This window comes from Balaenoptera acutorostrata, chromosome 20 (genome assembly GCF_949987535.1).
Source record: "Balaenoptera acutorostrata chromosome 20, mBalAcu1.1, whole genome shotgun sequence".
NCBI lineage: Eukaryota > Metazoa > Chordata > Mammalia > Artiodactyla > Balaenopteridae > Balaenoptera > Balaenoptera acutorostrata.
The window spans coordinates 14634359-14655389 of NC_080083.1; the positions used below are offsets into that span (position 1 = coordinate 14634359).

A 21031-nucleotide genomic window follows, 5' to 3' on the forward strand; every position below is an offset into this window, starting at 1 on the left:
TAACGTCCAGAGATGCCTGTTTTATTTCTTACTAGGTGACTGCATTTCAGGCTGGTAACAGTAATGGTCTAATTACCAACTAAATTTGTACCTCTGAACTACAAATCAACAATCCCACTCAGCAAGGAGCGACGGTGTCAACAGCTAATTGGAGGGGGCTGGGTTTTCCAAATAAATGGTCTTGATTGGCTGTGAGTGGAGCCTGGGGTGAGGCCTGAGATTATTTTAAAGGCCCTGACTCCTGACTGAGATAGGCTGAAACCCTGTGAGGCCCTACGCAAAGCCTTCCATCCCAAATCCTAAGAGCACAGCTGTTAGCTTCCTTTCTGTGGTCAGTTCAGCCCAAACAAGGAGCTGAGCTGGGCCCAGCAGAGCGGACCCAGGGCCTACTCTTAGCTGACCTGTCTTTGGTCTGCACTCCCACCTCAGGGCACAGCCCTTTCTGCAGGTTCTTAGGAAAAAGCTAGGCTTCTGGTAATTTTTTTGTCTCTTTTAAGTTCTGCTTTGAGAAGAAAAGGGAACGCAGGGGTAACCAAGGGTGGGCAAGGGCACCTCAGCAGAGCTCCAGCGGCCCCAGGCCCAGAGCCGGGCTGAGTCAGGTCTGCGCTGGTAAGCGGTGCCCCTCCGGGAACACAGGGCCACCGCATCTTCTTGGGAAGATGTCCAAGGGGGAGAACTTAGTAACAACATTCCAAGATTGTAGGGGCTGTTCATCTGAGAAGGTAGAAACTGGGAGAAGGTCAAGATCAAGGAAGAAAGAGCTAGAAGGAAGGAATGAGCAGCTCCTTATCACATGGGAGGCGCTCCATCAAAGTAAGCAATTATTACATGAATCATTACCGTAGCTACTCTCTTCCTCACCAGAAAAGAACACAAACTTCCTTTGAGGGCTGGAGAGCCCCTGCCCAAGAACCGGCTGACAAGCTGGTGTTTTTCCCTCAGACCAAGACAGACCAAGTCACTTAGGAAAGGACGTCCTCGCCAGCAGCTCTGCACGGAGGCCTCCGCGGCCACCGCCCTCTCCCTGCTCCACCCGCCGCGCGTGTGCCTCTGAACCCTCGGGCTCTGCACGTACGTGCTGGCACCTAAGGCAGAGCCAGAGCACCGATGCTCTGTCCCTTGGTGCCCACTTGACAGAAGAACACCCTGGCAAATACCTCACCAAGAGCTAGGGACCAAGAGAACGCTGCAGTCCCAGTTCGGGCCGGGTTATGCCAGCCCCGCGAATCCCAAGCAGAGTCTCCAAACACGGAGGTTCTTCTGCTGCTGGAGAGGATGTGCACCCTAGGGTGCTAGCTGAGGAGTTAATGCAGAAAACAAGGCACCACAGAGAGGTTGGACACTTGGGTTGTGTGATTCGGGACACCCTGGAAAAGTCCAAGGGTGGAGGGAAGGGCGGGGGAGGGGGAGGAGAAGAATGAGTTTTAAATAACATCCCGGGAAGCTGGAGCCCGACTAGATGGGCTCTGGTTTGAGCTTTTCTGCTAGGAAGTCATTCACAAAGGCCTCCACAATGGCAGGGGTGATCTCCTCCACGTCCATCACGTACTTGGCCCGGGCTGACATGTCCAGAATGGTGAGCAAAGGGGCAGCCTCGGGCAGGTTGGTGTAATCTCGCAGGGAGTCGGTCATGTCATCCTGGAAGTCACCAGAGGGAAAGAAAACCAGTAAGTTTTCAAGAAAGAGGGTAGAGAGTCCCCTGGGCCCGGACTCCCCAGACGGCCTAGGAATGGAACCACCCCATCATCCTGGAGAGCGGCCGGCCTCCAGGAAAGATGGGCTCTCAGAACGGGGAGCAGGGGACCCTGCCCTGCCAGGGGGACGGGGAGCCCGGTTCACAAAATTCTCTCTGTGCATCACCCCAAACCCCAGGCAAGTCATCTTTTTTTATTAGCACGAAAGCAACTTTAACTTGTGAAAATGGGATGTCCTTTGATTACTTACTTTTGCAACCAACTCTCAATTCTCTGCAGCCCCACTGTGGGCCCAGGCCAATCTGGACTTCAACTTCAGAATGTTTTTAAAAAAACAGCCCACTACCCCCAGCCCCACAGCTGCAGCGGCGGTAGGAGTTACACCGCCAGTTCAGAAGCCGGGGCCCCTGAAGTGCTACTGAAGTTTACACGGGTCGCTGTATTTATCATACGTTCCCAGTGACTGCCCTGAGGAATTTCCCTAGTATCAGATGTAGCTTTATTAAGTATAAAGGCAAAGAGAAATCCAAAGACAAGGAGAAAGATTTGTAAGGGAGCAACCATCTGAGATTACCTTTCACGCTGCTGATACAGGAAATGGACTCTCTATACCCATCCCCAGGTTGTCTTACCATAAAATGTGCAAAATTCTCCACTGAATGAAAAGACCTGAGTCACCCTGCCGAAAAAGGGCTCGGGGTATTCCTGGCCTTAAATGCTGGTGAGGAGGCTCACCGGTTTCTGAGACAAAAAACATTTCTTTCTGAAAGGGCAGTTCTTTAGGAAAGATGATTAGTGATTGTCTTTTTTCCCCCCACCCTATAAAGAGCACGCACTTCCCAGCAATGCCGGGTGATTCAGCATCTCTGGCAGCGTTCACCCAACTCAGGGCCTCCATTTGGGTTAATAAACAATCTTCACGATAAACAGAGGGGAGACACCTGGACAAATACCATACATCCACTTTCCTGGGAGCAAACACGGGGAGATGAATTTTTACGTCTGTTAAGGCTTCAGAAGGGGCAACTTCTGCCTGCGGGAGAGGACAGGATCAAGACAAAGCCGAGGCCCGCTCAGCCCTGGGGGAATGTGAAGGGCCTAAGTCCAGGGCTCAGAGGCCCCCAGTTGGTGCCTGACGTTCCAGCGCCCTGTGCGCCTTCCTGGCTGCCTTGCTTCTGAGGTCAGACAACTGGACCAAGAGAGCTGCCAAGGCCAGGAGCCGAGGTGCAGAGCAGGGGAAGGCCTGGCGGTGGGTGGGAGAGCTGGAGCAGCGGATGCCCCTGGGCCTCTGCCCAACCTCCTGGTCCAGGCTGGGCGGCCCGTCTGCCAGACCCACACGGAACGGACAGAGGGAGCGAGAGCACTGCTTCTGGAGTCACTCCTCATCTCACGTTCACTCCTCTCTCTGCCACCCACTTAATGCAGGCCTTTGGCAAGAAACTTCTCGGAGCCCAGGTCTCCTAAAACCTGTGAAACGGATTCAGTAATGGCTCACGTGGGGCTCCGCGAGCGTGAGAGCCAGCCAGCACGCACAGCCCGCCCGGGCCGGACTCGGAGCGGTCTCAGCCTCTCTCAGCCTCACTCTCCTCGTCTGTGAGACGGTAGCGATGATGTTCCCTACCCACGAGGTGAGGAGCACGTGGGCGGTGCAGGTGAGGCGCCTCACTCGGGGCCTGGCCTATAGGAAACCTGCCACTGCTCCTTTTCAGCCACGTTTGTAACGCGGCCACCGGAGCCCTCCAGCCCTGCCCCCGCCCCGGCTCAGCCCTTTCTCCTCTGCGCCCATCTTTTCTCTCTGAGCCGTTCGAAAGAGGTTAGAGTTTAATACATTCAGAGCGGCTTCCATTTGTGCTTTGTGTGGAGCGGGCTGGGGACCCCCAAGGCAGGGCCCTGTGAACCTGCTTTGTTCCCTCCACCCCACGGCTGGGCAGGGTGACTTCAGCTGCCTTCCAGGGGCCCACAGAGCAGGGGCGGCTATTGAGGTGATGAATGGCTGGTTCAGGGTGTCACGCCGCGGCACCATCCCCTGGGATCCAAACACAGCGAGACATGAGCAGGGGGCTCTGACCAACTGGAGGTACAGATGGGAGCAAGGAGGGCAGGGGGGCTTCAAAACGTGTATCTGTCAATAACTGGCTTAGGCCGGTGCCCGGGTAGGGGGCAGCAGCGGCGCATGCGCGGAGGGTGGCTCCGGGGTGGGGACCGAGGGGGCGTGGCTGCGGCCATCTCGCAGATTCCACGTGTGCGGGACCCAGGCTCCCAGACCTCGCGGGAGGCGGCCCAGCTTAAGGCCCACCCTTCGTCCCTCCCCCTCCCCCACCCCCGGTGGTGGAGAGCCTTATGCTTGGTCCAGCCCAGCTGAAGGCCCTCCAGGGACAGGCCTGGGGTGGGAGAGACAGGGATGCCAGGAACGTCAGCACCCTCCCTGGGCTGGAGGGGTAATTGCAGGTCGGAGTGGTGGTCGGATCCCCACCGGCATCCCGTGATGGGAAAAGGCCCCGTTGCGGGCTGGGGGAGGGGACTAACCGAGAAGACACTCTGTAAAGCACCAAGAGTTTGGTCTGGACCCAGCCCAGAGGGAGTAAGTGTTGATCGCGATCTTTGTGGCTCCCCAGCAGCCGGGGTGGGCGTAGCCTGGGTGCAAGGGGCGGGGGGCGGGGGGGGGATGTCTGTCGTGGGAGGGCCTCCTGCGGCCCTGAGGCTGCTGTGTGAGAGATGGCAAGAAGGAGGCGGCAGGGGCCAGAACTGGTTTTCCTTGACATCTTTTTATGCTACATTTGTTTGTGGAGGCTTCTGGAAGCACGGTCACCCCAGACCCCCTTCAGACATCCCCAAGGGCTGTATCACTGGTGTTCTAAAAGCCGGCCAGCTGAGCCAGCCCCGGGGGCCAGGCCAGAGCAGCACTCACCTCTCCCGCCACAAAGAACAGAAGCGGCGCCTCCTCCTCTTTGGCTTTGTACTTGGCGATGATCTTCTCAGCTATGGGCTGGATCAGCTGCTTGGCCGCCTCGGACTCCCCGTCATCCTCAGAATCTGTGACAGGGGAGAGAAAGACACAAAGACGCACTGGCTTGTCAGTCAAGATGGAGTGGTGCCTGGGTCCAGGGCCTGACTTGCCCATCTGAGCAGCCCCTGAATGGAAGAGAAGCCTCTCCTGGGACACCAGCCTCACCTCCTGGGTGCAGAAGCGTGCGTCCCCAGGCATAGGCCAGCTTGCTCGCTGCTCTCACACACAGGCTGTCCTGAACCATGCCCCCAGGAAGAACTCACTTCACCAAGTAGCGCTAATGCCCAGGCAGATGCAATTCTGTTCACTGAGCTCTTCACAAACCCACCTTGGAAGCTGAGCCTCCCCTACGCCAGGACCTGAGGTCCCGGCAGTTTTTCTGACAATCACACAATGAGATGCCGTGACCGCGGATCTCTGACTTCCTAATGCAAATGGCAGAACTGGTGGTGGTGGGTCAGGACTGTGGTCTGATCAGCAGCTTTGGTGGTGGTTGGGAGGCACCAGGGCACTGGCAACTTCACAGCTGGCAGCGGGACTTGGCTGGGAAGGGACAGGCTGACTGCAGGGGAGAACCCCCAACCGGGCTCCCAGAGCCCCCTCTGGGCATCTCTTGCCTCCAGTGAAACAGCAGCATGGGAGCAGCTCACTCCTGCTGAACGCTGAAACCGAGAGCGAGCGCAGACCGGGGGTGGGTGGAAACAGGTGCCCGCACAGGACCTTCACCCAGAAGTGCCACATCGCCCGGGAGGCCCAGTGCGCAGGCTCGGCACCACACACTCTACATCCACATTTAATTAGCTCCATGATGCTGGGAACTCGCTTTGCCTCCCTGGGACCCTATTTCCACATCTGCAAATGGCCAGTGAGGTTCCCTACGGTCTCTCAGTTCAGAATTGCTTCCCAGGCCCCAGGATGTGGGCGTGTGAGCCTGCCTAGGAAAGCCCCAAGGTGAATGGTCCCCCAAGGCCATCCCCTTCCAGGGCCTCCTCTGTCCTCCAAGCACAGGGCCAGCCTGCAAGTCAGTTTGCTTCAGGATTCCCTCAAGTCCACATGTTGGCTCCCCACCTGGGGGCCCCCAAACCAGACTTCCAGAGAATGGGGGTCGGATGCTGCCTGCATTCTCCAGCCCCCTCACTGTGGTGCATATGGCAGCAGCTCAGCCATGATTCCGGTATTCAGATTTACTTTAAGTTGGAACCAAGCAACAAGTCCCAAGGGCAAGGTGGCCCTTGGCCAGCAGTTGCTCCGTTTGCGGAAGGAACCAGGGTCACCCCATGGGCCTGCAGGGAGCCTGGAGTGGGTGTTCTGTGTCCTCCTGCTGTCACCCACTGAAAGCCAGAGTGGGAGAGGTGGGGAGACTGAGGGGCTCTCAGCCCTGGAGATGCCGCCCGAGGCCGGGCCCTGCTCCAGCCACCCTGGGGCAGCTCTGCAGAGCACAGGTGAGCGGCGGCAGCAGCTGGGATGAGCCTTGGCCTAAGGGGCCCAGCCCCCCACAGCTGCTGTGCTGCAGCCCGGCCCCCAACAATGGGTCTGTTCATCACGGGGCCAAGGGCTTCCTCTTGGGCTGACCTCTTCTTCCCAGCTGGCAGCCGGGAGCAGCTAGGAAGGAAAGCACAGCAGCAGCGCCCAGAACACCACCGCCCACAGGGGAGAACCACGAATAAATCACTGGGGTCAGGAGCACGGCAGCCGCGGAGACAAAGGCCCAGGCTCTGCGTTGCTGGCGACAGAAGGAAGGTGCAGGGACAGACTTCCCCGACCCCCACCCAGTGAGCTCTGCCCATCCCGTCCCACCCTGGGGCTCCAGCTGAGCTTCATACCTACAAAAAGGACAAGGCAGGGGCCCTCGTTGAGCTGCACGGCGTTGGAGTCGGAGAGCTCCAGCACGGGCTTGGGGTGCCACGGGAAGCCCCTGCAGTCCTCGTCGTTCAGCACCTCCACCCGCCCCTGCCGCGTGATCACCTCCCCCTGTGGGTCCAGCACAATGAGCGTGGGGATGCCTGCAAGAGAGGGCGCGAGATTGGCCACAGACCCACAGTCCACGGGACGGCCCCCTAGGACACAATTCAGCCGGAGAGCCCTGGGATGGAAGCTGGGCTCAGCCTCTGAAGAGCCAGGGAGCCCCCCTGGGTTGGCAGGTAACTTCTCCACGGGAGCCTAAGCAAGTCACTCCCCCGCCCCCCGCCTCCTGGTGAATGCACTGCAGCTCCCACCTTATCCCACCGCCACGTAAAGATCAACAAGGCTGTGCGTTTCAGAACTCAGCACGGGGGCTTGGCACATAGAAGCAGAGGAGAAGTCCCAGAGAGATCCCCAAGAAGCAGGAGCTGCTCCCAAACCTGCAGGGAGTCTAGACCTCATGAGGTGGTGTGAACACCCGCTCCCCTGCAGTGCAGCCCAGCACAGGTCAAGGGCGGGAGGGCCCCACCTGTGCGAGCACAGGGGGCCTGTTGCGGGGAGGAGCCTGGGACAGGGGCTGCCAGGGGCAGGAGGACAGGAGGAGGACAGCTGGCTGCCACCTCCAGCCCTGCTGCTGGGGGAGGTCCCAGCATTTGCCCTGAGGGGGGCAGTCCCTGGAGGGAATGTGCTGACGGCAGTGCCGTCGCTCTCACGTTAGAGTCCTGGGCTGGGGCAAGAAACGCAACACAAAGCGCCCCGCGAACCACAGCCCGCCTCTGACCATAAAGCCTCCAGTGGAAAATCACAGGAGATCCCTCCCGGGTTACAGTCGCGTGTGAGTTTTCCACCTCCCTGTTCTTTGTACCCCATTCCCCGCTGCTTCTCCTCCAGCCACCACCCACAGCCCACAGAGGCAGACTCGGCCCTGCCCTCTGGGGACACTTGTCTCTCCACTGGCAGTTGGTCCCCTCCCCCCTTGCACTAACCAGCTGCCTCCCCTCTGGAGCTGACTGGAGCTTTAATTTTATATGGGCCAGGGAAAGCCAGAGCAATTTAATATTTATAGATTCCACAGCATTCAGTCGGTAATTTGCTCCGCTGACATTTTACTTCGCCGTGGGGGGCGATGCTGAGGTACCAGAAATACAGCCCTGGTGTTATGACCTGCATGGTGGCTGGGGCAGCGGGCATGCAGCGGTGAGCCTGTCTGCAAAAGGAAAAACGAGTCTATTATGTCCACACCTATTAGAAGGAGTGGCTTGGCATGTCAGGGAACAGGTCCAGAGAGAAACAGATTCTGGGGACTGCCTTTCCCACAACACACATCACATACAAACGCACGTGGCCATAGCCGGCACACTCAGGGGCTTTCAGGATGCGCCCAGAGCTGTCCGGGCCTCCTGAGTTGTGTGTCAGAGTACAAGAGACTCGGGGCATTTCCAGCCTCATCCTTACAACGGCATGTCATCCCCCAGAGGCCTGGGGCTCACATCAGGTGTGTCCCCAACCAGGATCGGGCTGGGCTTGAGTCAGAAGCCTGGAGGGAGCCTGGGGCTGGGGCCCATGACACGACAGGCTGACCAGCTGCAGACAAATGCCTCCCCAGCGCCATGCCTCATCTCAAAAATGCCTTGGCAAAGTTCTTTAATCAGTTTCTGAAATTGGGCAATTTCAAGTGTTGGGTTAAACCGGGGCCTGCCCACTGCTATGATTAGACACTGCGGCAGGCCTGTTTGTAGCCCAGACGTGGGATGCTGAGTTGGTCTGTGGAGGGCAAGCAGGCACAGAGGACGGACAGAGAAGGCAGGAGAAGTAAAATCCAAAGGCAAAGAAGCTCACTTCCTGGTTTGGTGCCTCGGTTTCTCCAAGTGACTACTCTAAGGGGCTTCTTTGTTACCATGGCTGCAGCCACTCTCCAGTCATTGCTGGTGGGGACCAGGACAGCAGGGCAGGGACACAAGCCCCCAGCTGGCTGCTGTGGAGTCCTCGCCAAGTCAAGAGAGGAACAGCTCCCCTGGACCCCCAGGTCTCCCCACTCCTCCCCGACGGCTACGCGAAAACTAAGTCCCCCTTGTATTTGGTGCTTCGAGCCCAAGATGATGAGGTGCATGTGACTGTGGAGTGTAAACAGAAAGCGACTCGGTACAATGACCACAGACTTCAACCAAGAGAAGCCCATTTCCGGCACACGGACAGAGAAAGAGAATCAACAAGCATCGGGCCAGGCCGCCTTCCCATCACCGGATCTTGGGTTAGCTCGGCCTCGGAGCCCTAAGTGTGTATGTTCCTCCAGAGATGAACCAGCGGGTGAGAGAAGGAAGCTTGCTCTCTGGGCATCTGCTCTGTGCTCCGCATGGGGCGTGGGACCTCACTCACTCCTGGAAGTATGATTATCCTCCTTCTGCAGATGCTCAAGTTGCCTACCTAAGGTCGTCTGGCCAGTAAGTGGCCACGGTGGGACAGGAAGCCTGGTCTGCCTGCTGGAAAAGCTGCCGCTCTTTCTACCAGTCAGGCCAGTGGTGGGGGCTCTCACAGCCCCGGGCTGGGGACTCTCATCCCCAAGGAGGAGCTGGGCAGGGCAGGCCCTGCATCCACACTTTCTGCACCACCCACCTCCCTCTTCTCTGAGGCTTTGGGGAAGGAGGCTGAGATATGATCACCTCTCCCCTTTCTCCCCCGTCCCCCGCCCCATCAGGCCTTTCCTGCTCCCCACCTCCCTTGAAGCAGGTTCCCCGAAGCAGAGACTTCTAAGGCGAAAATAGGGCAGAGCCTCTTATGGGAAACTTAAAGGGAATGGAAAATTTCTAATCAATGCCTTTGTACAAAATAACTGCCACCCCAGCAAGGGGCTTCACTGAAGGGAATGAAAAGGGAGCAGTTGGTCTCTGCTTCTCTTGAACATGTCGTTTCCCAGCTGGGATGGCTGGAATGGTTGGAGGAAGAGTACAGTAAGAATTCTAAGGAAGATCCAGGAAAGTCACTTAACTGCTCAGAGCCTCAATTCCACACCGTCAAATGGGGGTAGTGATAGTTTCCTGTCTTACTTGGGAGCTGGAAGTAAAATGACAAGTAGAAGATGCTTTCGAGCAGACCATCTGGCACACAGTAAGTACTCTGTAAATATTAGCTCTTATTATAAATAAGTTCATCATTATTTTTTTTAATCATCCCTAAGTTGATCATTTGGCTTGCGAGAAGGGACAGAAGATTGGTGCCTTGCTCTCGTGAGATACACAGAAACCTCCACGCTGGCTGGAGGGAGTTCGCTAAAGAAACAGATCACCGAGGCGACGTCAGCACCACAGGGAGGGTTCCAGGGACGGTATAATGCTGCCACGTGTGCGGTTGGTTTTCTCTCGCTCGCACCACCCCAAGCTTAACCTCTGCGAGTAGAACACACACTCTATGCTCCTAGAGAGGGCTTCAGCCCCAGGCCCCCGCCCAGGGGAGCTTGGGTGGACCACAGCAGTGCCTCAGAATCCCCTTCAGCATCTCCCCGAAAACCTAGAGAAGAAGGAACAAGGCCTAAGAAGCCGGCTCCATACTGTTTCCTCCTGGGAGGAGCCGATTTGTGAGTATTTAAAACCATCTCAAAGCCATGTGCGGGACTTCCCTGGTGGTGCAGTGGTTAAGTATCCACCTGCCAATGAAGGGGACACGGGTTCGAGCCCTGGTCCGGGAAGATCCCACATGCCGCGGAGCAACTAAGCGCATGCACCACAACTACTGAGCCTGCGCTCTAGAGCCCGCGAGCCACAACTACTGAGCCCATGCGCCACAACTACTGAAGCCCGCACGCCTAGAGCCCGTGCTCCGCAACTAGAGAAGCCACCACAATGAGAAGCCCATGCACAGAGTAGCCCCTGCTCGCCGCAACGAGAGAAAGCCCGCACACAGCAACGAAGACCCAACGCGGCCGAAAAAAAAAAAAAAAGAAGCCATGTGCACGGAGACTGTCCCACAGTTGCGTTTGGTTGCTTTCCTATCACCAAGGAAAGAGGGAGTTTCAAAGGAGGTGGTGGGTCTGGGGCAGCACCTGGGGGTGGGAGAGGACCTGGTCAGGGCCGTAACCCAACTTTGTTTCTCTGCTTCTAGATGGCAGTGTGATCGCAAAGATTGCTGGCAGTGGGGAAGAGAAAGGGGAGGAAAAGCAGACCCCACGACCGGAAGAGTGGGTTAGGGCACGTGGCAGGGCAAGTGGTTACGTGATCACGGAAATAAATGGTCATCATGAACACTGTAGCAGTATGGAAACGTTTGTAATACATGGATGAGTTGAAAATGCAGAATACACAGTGCTATGTGTACAATTACAACTATGTAGAAATATGCTTGAAGACAGAGACCAAAAGGACTCAGAAAAGTGAAAACAGTTGTGCTAGGAAGGCAGGAATGTGGGTGAAATAGATACATATTTAAGTTTTGTTAAATGGTATTATGATGAATGCACTAACATTAAATAAAAATCAAACAGGAACCATAGGGCAGCAGGGGTGGGATGACAAATACAGACCATGCCTTGGCAACGTCAACCCCAGTTCCGTTCAGCACATCCCTCTTTTCCTCCCCCTCCTACTCCCCCAAACCTTCCCCTGCTGGGAGAGTTAAGGAAAGGAAGAAGGCAGCTGGTTTGAGTGGTGAAGCTCAGAGAAACCCAAAGTAAGTCAAAGGGATGAGTCTGGGCCCACGTGAACTCGGCCAGAAGGCCCGCATCAGGAGGCACAAAGAAGACTTTTTTTTTTTGACCGTGCCACGTGGCATGCGGGATCTTAGTTCCCGGACCAGGGATTGAACCCGAGCCCCCTGCAGTGGAGGCTCAGAGTCTTAACCACTGGACCGCCAGGAAGTCCCAAAGAAGACATTTAAAATGGCAGCGTTCTTGCAATACAGAAAAGCCAGAAATGACCAAGTATCCACTGACAGTGGAACTGATAAACAGGCTGTGGTACAACAAAGCACTTCACGGCACTGAAATAAACCAGATGTAAATATCAACAGGGATAAGTCTCAAAAACATAATGTTTAGTGAGAAAAGCAAGCTGCATTATGATATTACAGCATGTCAGCACTTAAGTACACTTCTAAAAACACACCCAGCACGACTATACATTACTCATGGATTCAGAGACGCAGTGAACATCTGAAAACAGATGAGGAATATTCACAATGACTGGATGATAGTGTCACCGCTCTCCCCCACTGGGGAGAAAGAAGGGGCAATGCTCCTCGGAGGAGTAAAGGGAGCCCCACTTGGTCTGTGTTTAATGCTCCCATTCGTTGATAAATACCTCAGGCAAAGATGTCAGTTCTAGGTGGTGGCCACATGGGTGTTTGTTACATTATTCTTTGTCCTTTCCTGTTTTTCCTTTTTTTATGTTTTCAGAATGAAACAAGATGAGCGGAGAAGAGCACTGAGGCTGCTCTGTAGGCCCCAAGACAGCCCCCAGCCGCCCTCCCCAGGCCCAGGGGGCCAACTCCACAGAGCCTGCGCCAGCCCTTTAAATACTGAGATTTGCCTACAAAAAACACCAGCGTCGGCCCCTTGCCCTCTACTCACTGAAAAACACAATGGCTGAATGTTTCGTTTCTATAGAAAATAAAGAGACTCTGCCTCAAGTCCATTTTGTGAAAGGGGCAGGGAAGAGGGCAAAGGAAGGGAAAGAGAGAGGAGAAGGGCGGGAAATGGATAAGAAAGGCAGGGAAAAGGGAAGAGGAGAAGAAAAAGCCAGAGGATAAGGATGAGGAATAAGAGGGCAACAGAGAAACAGAAGATAAATAGATCCCGGGAGAGCGACGGGCCTCACACAACTGCCTCCTGGTCTTCCCTGCTGCTCTCCTGGTGGCAGGGCCTCCGTCCACCCCAGGCCCTGTTTGCTGGCCCCAAAGGCGGGGGCGGGGGTGGGGGGGAGAGGAACAAAGCCAGCGAGGGCCTCTAACCCAGGAGAGAAGGGGCTCTGAGCCTCCCTGCGCAGAACATGGTATTCTCCAACAGCCAGCATTAGAGAATTGCTAATGGGATCTGCCTTTTGCCAAGTGCGTCTAAACCCTTTCCTTAGAAAGGCATTTGTCAGCAGCTTATAGGGCTACAAATTCCCCAGTCTGCACAAAGCACTGAGAGGAGGGAGGCCAACCCAGCTACTCCCCAAGGCAAAGAAAGTGGATGGAGGCCACATGCCAGGCTTTGGTGAACTCCAGCGGCCCCATGAAGACTGCCAGCTAACACGGCCCAGGCTCAGGCCAGAGCACCCGAGGGACCAGCAAACAGCCTGGGAGCAGACGCCTCCTCAAGGCCTGCAGCACGTCCTGCCATCTCTGAAAGGGGTGACTGGAGGGCACAGCCTCAAGACCCAGACTCTCCCACCACCACCTGGATGGACACCTGAACGAAGTGGCAGCATCTTATGCAAGGGCTCCTCGGGATGCTGGGAGATACTCAGAATCCGGGGGCGCTCTGAGCCCAGCTCCCAAGATGCTCAGAGGATTCTGGGTTCTTCTGCATTGCCCATTTTCACCCAAGCCTGTCCAGGTGACACAGAGGAGCTCTGCCCTCATGGGCCTCATATGGTCTGATCAAGTCATTTGCGCGCTATAAGGCACAAAGACAGGCCAGGTGGAGGTGGCTCAGCTTGGGTGCGGGCAGGGGAAGGTACCTCATACTGCTCTGTGAAAGCACCCTCATCAAAACGTTCAGGAGGAGACAGAAAGTGGGGTGAGAGACCAGGACACAGAGTCAAGCAGGGAGCATGAGCTCCCCCAGATACAGCCCTGTGGGATTTGGAGAAGACCAGACAGTCGGTGGAACCCTCCACTGACTCTGCATATGTATGGAGTGTATGTACGTGCACATCGTGATACTGTAACATAATGAGGCGTATATATTTGGCCTTCATCCCCAGCTCCTGGCACAGAGCTCCTAAAACCCCTATAATTTCCTGAATGATTGGGGTGATAGGAACATCTTTTGTTATAATATTTGGTCTTAGTCCCAGATCCTGACACGAGAGCTTCCAAGACTGTTGGAATGTAAGTGGTAAGAGTGAGTGTCTTTTTGGATGCTCACGAGATGACGGGTCTGGGTCGCCAGAGAGACGTGGTTAGAAGGTTGGAACACTGAGCTCCACACTCTTGACCTCAAGAGCTGGGGAAGGGAGAAGGGCTGGAGGTTGAGTTCATCACCAATGGCCAGTGATTTAACCACTCATGCCTACATTAGTGAAACCTCCATAAAGGCCCCAAAATGATGGGGTTCAGAGAGCTTCCAGGTTGGTGAACATGTGGAGGTGCCGGGAGGGCGGTGCACCTGGAGAGGACACGGGAGCTCTATTTGAGCAAGAAAGAAGAAAGGGGATGGGGAGACACACAGACACTGTGAGTTACGGACCTGATGATGTAAAAGATGCTTCATGGTGGAGAGGAGGGAGACTGAGGGAATTCAGGAGAGCCGGCCATACCGCCACGAAAGCAGGCCTGCTGAGGAGAGAGACACTCACCCAGGGGAGGAGTCTGGGCCGCGGGAGATGCCGACAGGGAGGAAAGTGATGGCCCCAGGACCTCAGGCCCCCAGCTCCACACCCCCAGCACCCTGCTCCCGGTCCAGCCTGTGCGAGGCTGCAGAGGCATCTTCTCAGCAACCCCGACCCCTAGAACAGGCTGTGGATTTCCTCTACCTTATATTTTGGTAGTCAAACGCAGTGGGATGCTGACTGGTAAGATCAATGGAAAATGCTGCCAAAGAACTTACTAACAACTAATGCGCAGGGGACCCCAAAAAATGCCATGAAGCTGAAGTACCCTGTGAGGCTGCAAGGAGGCAGAGGCCGCCTGGGCCACCTGCCCTAGAGCCCAAGGGAGCAGCCTCTCTCCCTCCACAGGCAGGCCTGTCGTGAGCCACAGCCTGAGGTCTGGCTACAGTGGGAGCTCAGTGAGTCCATCAGAAATATCAGAGGATAACATGCCTCTGGGATTTCTCTTCCAGTCTAGCTTAAATGTCACTACTGCACTGATCTCCCCTTAATCAAATTTTTCAAAAAGCTCCAAAGTCCAAAGCGCCAAGTTCAAGGACCACAGCCTGGTGCTCAAGGCCTTCTGTGATGTGGCATCACCAGCCTTATTACCCAGTATGCCCTATAGTACACCATGGGCATCCTACTCTGGCCTTTGCCCTGGAATGTCTCAAACCCTCTACCTAAATCCCATCCATTCTGTAAGGCCCTGCTCTAGAGTCACCTCCTCCAGGAAGCCTTCTGGGCTCAAGAGCTCCAAGCCAGAGTCTCACGTGAACTCAGACTATTCCATTGTGTGCCCTTCATGAAATGCTGCCTTGAAAAGGATCCTGTGTGGCTCTTCCACACTCTCGTTTCACTGTGCTTTAGTGCATCTCTGGGCCAGAGGCGGACAGACAGATCAGGGTCAGCCGGCAATGTCTGACAGGCTGCTTGCAGGAATGACCCCTAAGGCTTAGCCAAAGAGGTCAGTGATCAAGTGAGCAGTTGGCAGAAAACACTGTGCCAGGGAGAGAAGCCAAGAGTGAGGAAGCAGGAGGCAGAGAGCTGGGAAAGCAGGCTGGTCCAAGCTGAGGAGGGACTAGTACAGATGACAGGGAGTGTACACCGTGGAGCCAGCAGACAAGGAGCAGCGGGACAGGCCAGGTGCAGGGCTGGGCTGCAGAGGACACTTGCTGGCCAGAGCTGGGTTCTTTTGTGTGCCTGTCCGCCCGCTGCTTGCCTGGGCACAGGGCCTCTCAGATCAGCTCTCTGACTCTCAGCTGAGGGCTCCTTGAAGTCTGGGAACCACATATGTACTCATCCTCACACTGCCAGGCCTTAAGAGACTGAGCCAAATGAATGCATCTCTGAAAACTCTCCATTCTCTTCCTGCTCATTTGTGGTCCCCCGCATCCTGGCTGTCTGGGCCACACCTAGCAACCAGGGCTCCTACTGCTGTACTATTTACATGTTGGTAGCTGGAGAATCCAAAGGAGAGTTCCCTTCTCTGCTCTCTGAAGGCAGACAGAAAACAATCAGTTTAATTTTTTTTCCTTTTTTTTTTTTTTTTTGGCCACACCATGCAGCATGCGGGATCTTAAGTTCCCCGACCAGGGATCGAACCCACACCCCCTAAAGTGGAAGCGTGGAGTCTTAACCACTGGACCGCCAGGGAAGTCCCACGATCCATTTAATTTTTTCGTGCCCTGCCAATGTCTGACAGAAGGGTACCTTCTAGCCTCAGCTGTGTGTCCAAAACTTGTGTGGAATCTTGCAGGGCTTGTGATTTCTCCTTAGGAGATTGCTATTCTGTGCTTACCCCGCCAACAAGGGCCCCAAGAAGCATCTCACAGAGCACAGGGAGGGTAGAAACCCCCACCCTCAAACTGGCTATGCATGATATAGACTGTCCTTTGGTAATTATTACTTTCAGGTGACCTCAGGGCCTTAGCATCGACCACCAGAATATGACCTGCACCTCACTGGCCTCCACCTCCAAGAAAGGGCAACTCCCTTCCTCAGAGAGGAAAAGGCTGTGCTTCACTGAGGACGTGTGTTTGGAAAGAAGATGCCTCCATATAGAGAGGCTGCCCGACTGAGCAGAGTGGCCAAGTGAAGCCCAGCACCCGCTCTGCTCTCTGGGACAAGTTCAGTCTTCTGAGCTCTTGTACAAAGTGACACCTATTTGACCAACACTTTTTAGTTCTTCAAAAGATATCATCCTACTGTAGTTATTTCCCAATGTAAATCCCATCTTGTCCACTCAAGGGCAGCACTGGGACACCCTTCTGGTTTCTTATTCCCCACCAAGCTCAGTGTACAGTATTGGTGGTTAGTTGGAGCTCAAGAAATAGAATCCTATGCATTTAAATCTACTCCAGCTTTTTTCCAAGAAGGATTTGAGGCTGCTTAAAAAGTGCATGATATAATCCAATAAAAAATTGATGAAAACATCCCACTGAAAGGAAAATAAGGAAGGAAGAGAAAACAAAGCTAGGGTCAAGGGCACACAGAGAAATGGTCAGCTTTGTAAAACTGCTAAAGGTGGTTACAAATTCAGCTCTGAGTTTTCTAGGGGCTAAAGCAAGGAAAGAACTGTGGTCTGTGATGAAATCCAAAGTATACGAAAGATGAAAGAAAAAACAAAAATGCATCTCCAACTGCAAAAGAAGTTCAGTTTTTGCTGGGTGCTAGAGGGTAATTTCCTGAACATAAATTCCTACAAGTGGGATTCTGAAATTAAAGGTTTTATAGATTTTTAAGGCCTCTGGTGTACATTGCCAATTTCTCTCCTTGAAACGTTGTCCTGATTTAGATTCCTACTAGCAGCCTGCTCTCTTTCCTATACTGGGGATTATCTTTTTTTGGAAAGTAGACTTCTTTGCAAATGTGATAGACACAAGTTCAGTGTTTTCATCTGTAAATCATGAATGAAAATTATTCTGAATATTTTCCTTATCCATTCTGACAATATGCATCAGGTAAATTGCCCACCTCATATCTTATACATATTTTCAACTAAATTGTTTGTCTATCTCTCTTTTTGGACTGGTATCTGGAAAGAGCTCTTTTTCTATGAAGGATATAGATTCTTTGCCACATGTGTTATTAATATCGTTAGTTGCCTTTCTGTTAGTAAGCTTTTTGACATCCAAAAGTTTATCTTTTTTAGGTTGTAAAATCAAATATTTCCCTTTTTTCCCCTAAGTCAGTCAGTTAAATATTAAGTGCCTACTCTGTATCCAACAGTGAAACTGCCCAATTTTACTGAAAAAAGTTAGGTTAAGTAACTTGCTCAAGGTCCGTCAGCAGTAGGGGGGTAAACCTTCAGCAAATACTTGTTGAATGAATGAATAAGTGAATTGAGAGATATGAAGTTTTACTTATCCCCACCAAGTGGCAATTCAACCCTCTGTTTAGTACGACTGGCCTAGGATCATCAATTTTCTCAAGCAATACAGCTCCTACCCCAAGGCACGCATGTTTTAAGGCTCTCTGCATGCAGAATGCTGGAAGGAAATACTCCTGGGCCATCTCCTTTAAATTAACCAACTTGGTACCCGTCCTTCTGGACCAGTAAGCCATGTCATGTCTCTGCACTTCTGTTTGGAAAGAAAACTGCTTTCATCTCTTTTATTAGTAGGAGGCATAAGGCTCCAAGATTCTCAAAGGATTACTAGACCTAGACTCAGTGCCCGAAGTGTGGCCCCTGGCCAGCAGCACTGGCATCGCCTGGGGGCTTGCTGGAAATGCAGGATCTCAGCCACACCCCAGAACCACTGAATCCGAATCTGCAGTTTCGCAAGATCCCCAGGGAATTCTTATGCACATTTGAAACTGAGAATCACCAATTTTAAATGAAATATTAATTTTTTGAAACTAGCTCCTGACAAAGCCAAATGCTTACTTTACATGGTGAAGAAAAAAGGTTAAAGAACCTGATGAGTTCCCCCACAAGCTGTGGAGTTGGTGGGTAGATCTTGATTTGTCTTTTTTTTTTCCAATTCCTATAAACCAAGACACTGAGAACTCAAATATTAGCTGTTATCTGTCTAGGGTTGACCAGGATCTGGTACCGCTGATACAAAGAGAATGAATTTAACTCTTACTAGGCCACCAAGAAAAAACCTGGTTGGGTGAAGGCTGGGAAGGAGGTATTCACATAATAAAGAATAAAAACACAGATTGTCTCACTAGTCATCATTATTTCTGAAAAACACCATGATTAGTACTTCAAGTCCAAGTCTTCAACAGTCTCAGGAAATCAATTTTCTTGCCTAAAAGGCAATAATATCCCCTCAGCCTTCACTATGACACTTCAGGAACGTGAGAAGTATGGGATTTGCATTATCCTATTAACGCTCCCAGCGACTCTTTGTGGCAGATTTATCATCCACATTTTACAGATGAGGAAACCGAGGCTCAAAGAACCTGAGTAACAGAACCAAAGGTCACCCTCAGGTCCGTTTGACAGAAAGAACCTCGGGATAGGGTTTTGGCCAAGTCATTGGGCAGGTGTTCTCCATAGCCCAGCCACATTAGAACCCACTAGGCCAGGTGGTGAGAAGTAGCTGTCTCACCGGGACAAGCACTTAAAAAAAAAAAAAAAAAGATGGCTTTAATGAGGGATAATCTACATACCTTAAAATCCACTGCATATTTTTAAGATGCTAAAGAATGTGAACATTCATGGAAATAAAGATGTTCTTTTCCCTCTAGAAGGAAAGCCAAAGAGGTGGTGAGCCCAGATGAGCAGGTTTCCAAGGAGCCCACGAGTCGGGCACGCCTACCTTGGATTCCATACAGCCGGTTGAGGCGCGACCGCCGGGCCTCGTCGGTGTAGGGGACAGCGAGCCACGGCATCTCACTGAAGTACTGTTTGAATGAGTCCTCTGACCTACAGAGACACACACACACACACACACACACGGAGACAGAGCCCTATTACCCCCCAAGGCACCACCACTGGGTCCTCCCCACCTTCCACCAAGTCGTGCCCAGGGCCCTACAGATGCCAGGGCTTCTAATCATCGTGCTCCTCGGACACCAGGCGGAAGGAGGACACTGCCCTACCCGTTCCAGTGCACACCCCCAGCAAAGCTCCACACCGCAGGTGGACGCCAAACTGAAATGCCAGGCCATTTCCACATCCCGCTGCTCTGCATCCTACACATTCAACTCTCGCTTAGCTTCTCCTTTCTCAACACTGACAGGTCCTACTTTTATGAGGAGTCTAGATGTTCGGACACCACATTCCCCGCAATGTTTGTAATCTGTGCACATAACAGTGATGCGTACAGGACACTTAACCAAGCATATACCTACGACTCCATGTCTAAGAAACTCTAGGAGTGATAAATCTAATCAAGTGATAGAAAGCAGATGCGGGGATCCGTGGGGCTGGGATTTGGGGGTGAGGATTAACTGAGAAGAGGCAAGAGGGATTCTTTTAATTGATGGGAACGTTCTACACCTTCACTGTGATGGTGACACAGGTACATACATTAGTGAAAATTCATTTAACTGTACACCTAGAATGTATGAATTTCACTGTATGTAAATTGTACTTCAATAAAGTTGATGTTTTTATTATTTATTTATTTATTTTGGCTGCGCCACGGGGCTTGCAGGATCTTGGTTCCCCGACCAGGGATCAAACCCACACCCTCAGTAGTGAAAGTGCGGAGTCCTAACCACTGGATCGCCAGGGAATTCCCAAGTTGATGTTTTTTAAAGCTTTAAAAAAGTGACTCCTCCCTGTGGCATGCCTTCAGGCTTGCCCCACTCACATGCCGGGGCGGGGAGAAGGGGGGGTGGCGGTGTAGTGGGGCGGGGCCAACGGGCCAATAAACTGAGCACGGCATCATGCAGACATCAAGGGTACAACAGTGGACACAAGGCCCTCCATGTGTTGCCATTCAGAGACCCTTCTGTGAACAGAACACCTGGTGGCTCGGGAACTGGGGCTGGAGTTTTGAGATGAAGGAAGGTCACTGATGAGTAAAGCCGGCAAGAGGGCAAGAAACAGAGGAGACTGAGGCTAAAAGGCCCTGACATACTCCAGGAAGAATGTCTGTTCTTGTTTTGAGGAGAGCCCCTAGAAAAAGCACGTGGCCAGAACTAAGAGAAATGACTGCAGAGCCCGCTAGGATAGGTGTCACATTCCATTAGTCTCTGGCTCTTTTCTTTCCATCCTCCCTCCTCCACATCCTTTCACCACCATCCACAAAGCTGAACTAATCAGAAAAAAATGCATCCTAATCTCAAACGCCCCAGGCCAGAATTGGGATGTCCCTTAATATTGACAGCAAGGACGGGTTTTTCTTGGCTCCCCTTCAGACAATTACTGTCCCTCCGACAATCATCCCAGATATGTCTTCCCTGATCCCTATCCCCCAAGCTCTAAGCTAAAGAGGCGAGATGTGTATGGCAAGAGACATCCACCTAGAGAAAAGGGGAGATGCACCGCCACTCTCCCCAGCACGTGTTACCTGTCTGCACTAACAAAGATGATCTCGAATTTCTGGCCTGCCTCCTTGATCTTCCGGTAGGATTCCACCAGGACCCGGGTGAGGCTTCGGCAGGGTGGACACTGGAAGACACGAGTGGGATCCTGCAGCCTCACGCCGTGCCTTCTCCTTCCCAATTCCCAGCCACCTGCCCGTAGAGGCCAGGTCAGCAACACCCAGGCAGGATTCGGATCACGTTTCCAGTTTATGGAAGAGGCAGAAACCAATGTGCCTCTCTTGATGGCGCGTATCCAACACAGGCCCTGCCCCATCCACCTGGGTGCCAGCAGGCAGCAGTTAAAACGAACTCCCGCGGGGACCATGAGGAGACGCATCAGAATGGGTCAGGAGGACTCCTCTATTTATTTATTTATTTTTTAGGGGGAAGGACTACCCTTTTAGGCCCGTCCATAGAAGTCATTTTTTTGCTGCTAA

General features: G+C 53.2%; 1 protein-coding gene across 1 annotated transcript in view; it reads right to left on the bottom strand.

Annotated features, from left to right (window-relative positions):
* Positions 1-21031, bottom strand: part of NXN (nucleoredoxin) — a 141685-nt gene continuing 120654 nt past the window's right edge. Inside the window, exons 4-8 of the mRNA XM_057535627.1 lie at positions 20579-20679; positions 18878-18984; positions 6525-6704; positions 4603-4727; positions 1-1638 (exon numbers count right to left, since the gene is read on the bottom strand). Of these exons, the coding sequence (XP_057391610.1) occupies positions 1456-1638; positions 4603-4727; positions 6525-6704; positions 18878-18984; positions 20579-20679 (696 nt within the window). The 3' untranslated portion in view covers positions 1-1455. The remainder of the gene's footprint in view (positions 1639-4602; positions 4728-6524; positions 6705-18877; positions 18985-20578; positions 20680-21031) is intronic.